At 37.7% G+C, this 9,411-nt stretch overlaps 1 protein-coding gene across 1 annotated transcript; it reads left to right on the top strand.

Moving 5' to 3' along the window:
* Positions 1–4,898: 4,898 nt before the first annotated feature.
* LOC119282520 lies at positions 4,899–6,000 on the top strand. Its single transcript, XM_037562722.1, has 3 exons — positions 4,899–5,116; positions 5,325–5,561; positions 5,656–6,000. The coding sequence occupies exons 1-3, from the start codon at positions 4,928–4,930 to the stop codon at positions 5,875–5,877; spliced, it is 648 nt and encodes a 215-aa protein (XP_037418619.1). The 5' UTR covers positions 4,899–4,927; the 3' UTR covers positions 5,878–6,000.
* The last annotated feature ends 3,411 nt before the right edge of the window (positions 6,001–9,411 follow it).

Below are 9,411 nucleotides of genomic sequence, written 5' to 3'. Positions count from 1 at the left end.
GTTAGATTTTTTTTCTGTTAATAGATTTTTTTGGTGTAATTAATTAGTTCATATTGTGTTAGATTTTTTTCTATTAATATTTTTTTTTCTATTAATTTGTTCATAGTATGTTTGGTGATATTATTGTTAATAGATTTTTTTGGTGATATTTAGATTGTGTTAGTATGTACTATAATTGAACTAGCTAGTTAGAAAAATATAATTACTATTTTATTTAGATTTTTTGGTAATATAATTATTTAGAAAAATATTAGTTAGTTAGAAAAATACTAGTTTATTTTTAGTAAGCACAATATAGTAAGTGCTACTTTGTTTTTAGTAAGTACTTAGTAGTTGAATTAGATAGTTGATTTAATTAATAAAGCTACTTTATTTAACTATATATAGAAGTACGTAGTTCCCGCATCGACGTCGGCGATGCCTATCCCGCATCCTCGTCGTCGTCGACTCGGCGGTGGAGGCCTGCTTGATCAGGGCCATGTTCGGGACTGGGCTCCGCCGGGCTGGTATTGGGAGGTGCTACCTTCTGGGGGACGTAGGTTGGTGAGGAGGCAGCCCGTTGTTGACCCGATCCTTGTTTGGTGGCGGTCGAGTGGGCCAGTGACGGTGCCGAGGCTTTCGGACACCGCGGAGGTGGTACGTCACCGTGTCAGCGAGGAGGACGAGCACGTCCGTCGCTACATGGTTGCATTGGAGGGCAGGTTTGACAATACCTGGCAAGTTCTTCAGGGATCTCACTGGAGCTATGATCCTGTGATCGTTCCTTATCTTTGGGTGTCCACCGCCCGCGACGATACCCGTCGGGCGCTGCGGTTCTAGCTGTATTAATTAGCGATGCTATATGTATGATAGTATTCGAGGAGTATTCGACGATGTACGGACACAAAAGATGATGTACTTTTGGTTATAATTGAATGCATGCTAATTTGAATACTACTTTATTTTACGATTTGATTTTGCTTATTGAATGCTCATATTGGAAAAGTACTCCTACTTTAAATGCTAAAATTGAAGAGCACTTGATGCAAAAATCTAGGAGCCCCCTCCATCATCCACGCCGTCGTGGGGGTAGCTTCTCCTTCATTCCCGTGTGCTAGACAATTTGTTGTAATAATGCACTCGGGAATGAAAGGAGGAGCTACATACCATCACCGATAGTCAACCCGTGATTAATAATAATGATCTAATTTAGTTTTCTTAGTACATATATCTAATATTTGAATTATGAACATAGACCGGAAATGTCGTACTCATCGGACGACAAAAACCGCCCGGGGGAGTGCGACTGGTGCCACGACGACCGAGGTATCTGCGACAGGTTCATTGAGCTGGACGAAGATCGGCGCTTCAGCATTAAGCTCGAGGAGACCTGCGATGTTCATACGGTAAGCAACGACGACAATAGTTTTTTCGTAACTGAGCACGACTTCAACTATTTTAATGTGTATTTTTCATCTTTTCCAATTCGACTAGCTTATCCCATGCTTTGCAAGACGCTATGTCTTGGAGAGGATGGGTTTTGAAGACCATGAAAGTATGGAAACCAAAAAAATTATCCTAAGTACCCATCATGGTGTGGATTTTCAAGTAAAGCTGTACAATGCTCAGAGTGTAACCCATTTTGGTTGCAAAAATTGGGAAGCACTTTGCAAGATGTATGGTTTTGATGAGGGTATGCTTGTCACCATGGATCTTGGTGATCCTACAATCGCGCAAGAGAGACCTATGATTTTCGTCCTTGTGGATACACCTCCAATTCTTTCCCCATGTGAGCTTAACATAGTTATTAAGTAATTTATATTGTTTATTTCAAAATAGTTGACAACGTATTTCCATTGACAGCTTATTTTCATTCTTCAAAGAATGTGCGGAAGATGATAGACAGAACCTACTACACCGAAGGCTCCGAAGTAACTTATCAGGAGAAAAATCATCTGGTTGGATTTTGTACTGATCTTGAGAATTACAATGTCTACAATCGAACTCCTCAACATTATGGTCAATACGTGCCACTAGTGCACGTGTTGAACTACAGTAACTACCATGGAGATACCCTGGTAAGATTTTTTACTATTACGACATCCGTGCATCTTTTTGCACACTTCTAAAACTAGTACATCATTGCTAACTACGAAATTATTACTATGTTTTTCAACAGATAATCCGAATGATTGTGTGCCTCATCTGATGTATACACACGGTAGCCTTCATGTTTTGAACATACAACCAAGTCTTCCTACGAATCTGAATTGTCCATACCGGGTTTCTAAAACAAGTGGAGACATGACAATCAAAGAATGGAAAAAATGTATGGACAGTCGTAAGGAGCTTCTTGGAAGCAACAATCAGCGAAGGGCAAAAATTGGAGACAGGATGATCGCCATTCTTCATAATGGAGAGTCCGGGTCTATATTGTTTTATGCTATTTTACCTTAAGGGTATGTGTCCTACCTGATACTGATGATCGTGTGCTAAGAACAATTATGTAGGGTTGGGTTCGATGACTATGAGGATGATGATCGTATGACTTATTATTAATAATGAGTAGAAGTTGTATGATGATGCATGATTAGTAGGACTTGTTATTATATATGATGATGTATGATGCGAGCATGCATGAGTTATTATATCAGCTGGTGAAATGAACATATATAGCAGCAGCATTGGTAAACCAAGGACGAAGATATAAGAGAGGACACGTCTCTCTATTAGCTAGCTAATAACAACCTAAAAATAACCTCCAAAACCCCTAAAGCAGCCACTTTTCTAAAAAAACATGGACTTTTGGTCCCGGTTGGTGCCACCAACCGGGACCAAAGGCCCCCTGACTGGGCTCGGCGCACAGGGCCACGTGGAGGCACATTGGTCCCGGTTCATGTTTGAACCGGGACTAATGGGTGGAGGTATTAGTAACGACCCATTAGTCCCAGTTCATGAACCGGGACTAAAGGCCCTTACGAACCGGGACTATTAAGTGTTTTTCTATTAGTGTACTACTCTATTCCTCCTGATAGTGAAAAGCGCAAACTTTGCGTATTCACAAAATTATTTTGTACTTCCGTCTGGTAAGATTTAGTTTATAAGACGGGATCAAAACCTACGCAAAGAACATGAAACATGTTCACACTATTTACATCACATCCTCCTGCGAAATCACAGAAAGAGATACTCTCGAGGCGTCTTGGTGGAGGCTTATATTACCTAGAAGATTGCCATTGGGTTGCAGGATTTGGTTTCCAAAGTCCTCCAATTTCGTTCCTGGAAAGTTTCTTCCAGATGTACCATATTGTGTAGGAGGCAACCATCCAAGCCTCCTTTCCCTCTTGTTCGGACATCATGCAGTGTACTTTTCACCACCAGCCATTGATTGTTGTCACACTCATGCAGATGTTCGACAAGTTCCTTATGCTCGACTTTGAAAATTCTTGGATTTGATGGGGAAAGCTGTTTGGGTGGATTTTTTGGGGTGCAGTTTTATTTTTGAGGGTGGCCTAGTTTGCTTATTCGAATGTTGCAAACATTTTTTTTAGCAAACCAACCTTCATCTGCGTAAAATAGGAGAGGCTCCGCCTAAAAAGCCAGGGCAAATGGGCCAGCCCACACTCCTCACGAGCGTGTTTATTTTTTTTGGTTTAGCTTGTTTTCTAAAAACAAATGACTGTTGTTTTTTCTGGAAATATATATTTAAAACCTATTAAAAATAAGTAAAAAAAAGAAAATTGTTCAATGTCTTTTCTTAAAAAGTTAGTGTATATTAAGAAAACATTCACCGTATATCTTTGAAAGTTCATCCTATATTTAAAAATGTCTGTTGTGTAAATTAAAACATGTTATCATATATAATTTTTTCTATTTATATTAAAAAATCATTCTATATTCAAAAAAATATTCACTATTTTTTAAAATCACCTTGCATTAAAATTTTATTCATCAAGTATAAAAAATACAGTAAAAAAATAAATAAAATAAAAAGAAAAAACTGAAAACAAAAACAAAAACAAAATCATAACAGAAGACCAACAAAAAAGTTGCAGCAAAATCAGTGAATAGGGAAACAACGAGAAAAGGCCCGAGCTGAGCGAGAAAAGCCGTGAACAGAAAAGAACAGCAAAATCAGTGAACAGGTCCCAAAGCGAACTGTGTCTTAGTGCGATGGTATGCGCCCATTTAGTGGCATGTTGCGTCGCACTACCATCTCTCACACAAGGCGCATAGCATGTAAAAATCAGGTGTTTCATGTAAAAGAAACCATGCTAGAAGCACATAGGAAGCACACACAACAAAATGATAAAATGGGCACATTTAAAGGTGATTCCCATAGTAATAAAAATATATTTTGTAGATCAAATCTTTTGTTTCATCTGCAATTTATTTTCACAGTTGGCTTAGTATTTATGAGGGCCATATAATTTCTAGTATTTATATATCGTATCTCAGAATATTTGACCCATACAACTAATCATGTGCTGGCTCAATGATCCAGCCAAGCCATTCATCTTCCTGCAGAAATTCTCATTGTTTTTTCGTGACCTTTTGGCATTATGCTTGGTGACTACCCTTATGCTTGGTGACTACCCTTTTGGCATTTGTGTCATGGAAATAATGAATATTTAATTGTCCTCATTAAAGATTTTTTTGTGCGCATGAAATGTATTCCTAGATGTACTAAGAAGAATGGAGAACCATCCATTGAAATGGAGAGACGCCAAATGCTTGGTTGTCCCTAACCTAAGCACCCATTAATTGACAAAAGATATGTGGGCCTGCCTTTCTGGACTAGATGTCAATTTTTAGCCCCACAAATTCCGCAACAAACTATGTGCGCCAGTTGTTTTACTGCCAAGATCACACTATAAAGGTACCCCATACCATCCCTTACTAAGCACAACACATAGTAGTCCAAGTACAAAGCATCTTTGTTTTTGCAATGAAGGGGGGGACGGTGCCTACATGGCTAGAGCTACTGCTCGCAACACAGTTCTTTGCAATATGCACCAACCATCTCTCCTCTACTCGCAATGAGTGTAACCTGTTTTGCATAGATTGTGAGGAATCAAAGGCTGCCTTATGCTATTACTGCCGTTCACACCATCATTCCACCCATCGAGTAATCCAGGTATGTTGTACAACATTACGATTTAGTAATAGAGATTATGCAAGAGTAGTTTTACATCATATTTATAGAAGATATGTCAAAAAGTACTTAGTGCAAGTGATCATCTAAAAAACTATTTATCATCACACATGTATTATCTTTAGTGAAAAAGTGGATCGATATACCTTTGTGTCATGACTAACACGAATTAACTTATGAAATCTTGTAGATAAGGCGGTCATCATACCATGATGTGGTCAGGGTTGCCGAGTTAAAAGATGTACTTGATATCAGTGATGTACAAACATATGTGATCAACAGTGCAACGGTTGTATTTCTTAATGAGCGCCCACAACAACGTGGTTGTGGTGTTTCTGTGGTCAAGGCATCATCATCATCATACAATTGTGAGAGTTGCAATCGCGCTCTTCTTGACCCATTCCGCTTCTGCTCCTTGGGTTGCAACGTAAGCTACTAAGCTAATTTGCTATTGAAAAGTTACCCCATGGAATTGGTTCCTTTAATATTTACTTATTTTTGACTGGACATTTTCTTGGCAGCTTAAAGCAATCAAAGAGGATATGAGGACAAGCATTCCAACTAGAGATATTATTGACTATACAAGAAAGGATGATGATACAGATTGCAGTACCACAAGTGGAAATACTGGAAACAATGAAGAGAGTTGCAGTGATGCAGATTATTGCAATGAAAAACCATCTCCACCAAGGGTTATTCGTCACCGCCGAAAGGGGATACCTCAGCGTGCACCTTTTTATTGAGAGAAAGCTGTTATGAATAATTTGCTGGTACCATAGCAAATGAATTGGAATAAATACTTTTATTGAAGATCATGCATATGTAAGGTGTCGAATATATTAATAAATTACAACTTGTTATCTGCATGAGTGCTTGTTTGATGTTGTCTTCATTTGTAATGCATTAATTGAGTTTGTGGTTTGAATCTTCATTGATAAAAATATGTATGAACTGAAGGTTTAACAATACTAGAATTTTGGCAATATAACATCGATGTATAGCAGAGGCGATGGGCACATTTTCTAACTCATACCATACTAGAGGACATAATTCTCAGCTATGTTGCTAGAACATATATAGTATTCTTTCAGCAACTTCACGAGGGGAGGCCCCTACCTTTTCATTAGAAACGGATGGCATGCATGGAGAACTTTGTCCAACACAATTTTTACACGCACAATGGAAAGAGTATAGAACTACAAAGACGGAGACAGGGTAGGAGACAAAAGAAAAAGAAAGAGGAAAGAAACTGCCCCACGAGTTCTATGCGTCTATACTTGAACATTGTCTGCAATTTTTTTCACAGCCATGATAGGTGGAATAAAGCTTTTCGGAGCCATAGAGTCCAGGAAATAGCTGTAGCCACCAAAGTTCAAGATCCATATGCGCAAATTGCATGCTACACAAACTGAAGGCACCGACCAGCTCCCCATCGCTAATTAGCTGGACGCCTAGCAAATTCCAATTACCCCTCGTCCTATTGCGTTGCAACACAAAGTTTGTGGCTGTTTCACTTGCAGAGCAGCCAAGAGGAGACATGTTGGGATCTATGACGTTTTGTTTGTTTAGCAGGTATCCCACTCACTTTAATCTTTGCTTGACACTCATAGTACGCCCATCAATAGAAACTGGATGTGATTTGTAAATATTTAGCCTAGGTATCTATACATACATACTCCCTCCGTAAACTAATATAAGAGTGTTTAGAATACTAAAATAATGATCTAAACGCTCTTATATTAGTTTACAGAGGGAGTACATACTAATAAAGAAAGGTGCGTTTTTCTTAATTTTTGGTCCATTCACCATATCTATACATGGTGGTATTAGTTTTTCTTTTGTCATCTGGCTGGGCCACATGGGCTTCTAACGGGAATTTTGTCCGTCCCACGCCGCACTGCTGGGCCTCCATGTTAGGCCTGCTGCACCAGCGAACAATATTACTAAAATCAACAAAAAAAATTGCAACACCAAGGATTCAAACTAAACATATGGTCGAGAAGAAAGATTTGAACCTAAGACCTCCAGCGTACATGGGGCATCTTGATGGCCAATTGAGACAGCTGGTTGTGAACAAAAAAAAGTTCTAAAATATTTCTATGTTTCGAAACGGGTAATTAAACGGTATTGGGCCTTGGCCTGCGCTCTAGCTATTGGGCCTGTTCCACCGACGTGTGCACAACATCATCGTGCAAAAAATAGAATTCCCACCCCATCGTATTAATGCCTATGGATATTTCGTGTTGAATAATCTCAGATGGCTTCTTTATACTGATTCTCACCAATTTAAATATGTTCAACACAAGTTTTTGGTGTGAACTAATTAAAAGAGATCCTTCACATGCAAGGTGGAAGGAGCTTTGCATGCTATGAAACATGACGCTTGGATTGAGGACTGGATATACTGCGAAGAAGCTAAGAAGTAGTGGTGCTACCTGGGAATGGAATGGAAGGGGTGCGTGATCGCATCTGTGCATGAACAAGTTGCCTCGCATTTGAATTGTGGGTTGAATATAAGCCAAAGAGGCTAAGGAGTCATGGCACTGCTTGGGGATGGAACGGGTGCGTAATTGGAAACAAATTTACAAATTTGAGGAAAAAAAATCACGGATTTAAGAAAAAACGTTCATGAATTTGGGAAAAGTTCATCGATTTGCACAAAGGAAAAATCATCTAAATGAAAATAGAAAACGAAAAATAAAACAAAAAATAAAAAGGAAAAAGGAAAGAAAAGAATACCATAAACCATGTTAAAAACATAAATAAAATAGAAATAGGCCAGAAAAAAGGCGAGAAGAGTCAGAATACCGCTAATGTGCTAAATAGGCCTGCCCGTTACAACCAAAAAAGTTTAGAATTATAAGAAAAGTTCATACGTTACCAAAAAGTTCGTAAAACAAAAAATGTTCACTGATTCAAAAAATTGTTCCCAATTTTTTTTTGATTAAATTTTTTTAACTCATTAAAAAAAATACCACTTCCAAAAAAATGCTCTCAATTTAGAGAAAATGTTACGAATTTCAGAAAAAAAAAATCGCAAATTACAAGAATGGTAGCAATTTGAAAATATGTTTATAGCTTTGCATAAAATGTTTGTGAATTTAAAAAATGTTCATGATTACATAGAAATTGTTCTTGAATTTTAAAAATGTTCACAAATCTTAAAAAAGGTGTTAAAAAAAAGACAAACATGAAAAAAAGAATATAAAAAAAGAAAGGAAATTAAAAAGAAAATAGCCTAGGAAACATGAAAAAGGTTCCATTTATTTTGAGAACATAATTCACAAGTGACTGTACGAGTCATTCGAGATCTGTAATTAAGGGGTACTCCTTACAAAGGTCACTCCCGCTTTCGCATGGGTTGACAAGTGACACGTAACATGTGCACCACTTGTCATAACCTAAGAGTTTACACCTTTTTTGAAGATTTGTTTATTCAAACATTTTATTTCTTAAACCGAGCGTCCAAATTCCGAACAGCTTTCATCGTTGGATTTCTTGCATCGAGATCTTTGAAACTAGACCCCCATGTTAAAAGGTTTCAGTGAACTTTTTTTCACAAAAAAAACTGGGAGATTAAACAACGAGCCGGAAGCATGGTTCTTTCTAACTTACTTTTCTTTTACGAGAGGATGCATGATTGTGCCTCCACGACAAGTATATTTGTGCTTCTAATGGAAGCAAATAAACATGTTTCTCTTCTTTCCGAGAGGCATAGCTGTGCCTCTTACGAAAGCAAATATGTGCCTCCACAAGAACCAAATCTACCTCCTGTGAAAGTGAAAAAAACATTTTTTTCCTTTTCCGGAGGTGTCTCTCATGGAAGCAAATCTTTGTCTTTCGTGGTTTTTTCCTTTCAAGGAGACACTGTCAGGGGTGGACCTAGGACAAAAATGTCTCGATGTCCAAATGTACATCACATACAACCATTTATCAATGAATAATACACATAAGAATAACACACTCGACAACCAAAAATATCAAATAGAAAATTATACTTACAAAATGAAACGTTTCACATGAAATACTAGTTAAATATAACAAAACAGAACATGTAAAAAAATTATCCGCAAAACTGAAAAAACACCTCAAAATTTAGAAAATTGCATTAATCCAATTCTCAAACAGAAAATTATATTAATCTAATAATCAATTGTAACAATCTTAAAATTCAAAACCTACTTATATAGTTTGGGAGTTTGGAATTAGGATTAGAGCAAATAGAAGCACACACTTGGGAGAGATTAGTGAGTTGCCTTGCCGTACGTTTTTCTTCA

This window comes from Triticum dicoccoides, chromosome 3B, assembly GCF_002162155.2.
Source record: "Triticum dicoccoides isolate Atlit2015 ecotype Zavitan chromosome 3B, WEW_v2.0, whole genome shotgun sequence".
NCBI classification, from domain to species: Eukaryota; Viridiplantae; Streptophyta; class Magnoliopsida; order Poales; family Poaceae; genus Triticum; species Triticum dicoccoides.
Note: the sequence above shows the minus strand (reverse complement) of the source record. Positions and strands in the feature narration are given on the sequence as shown.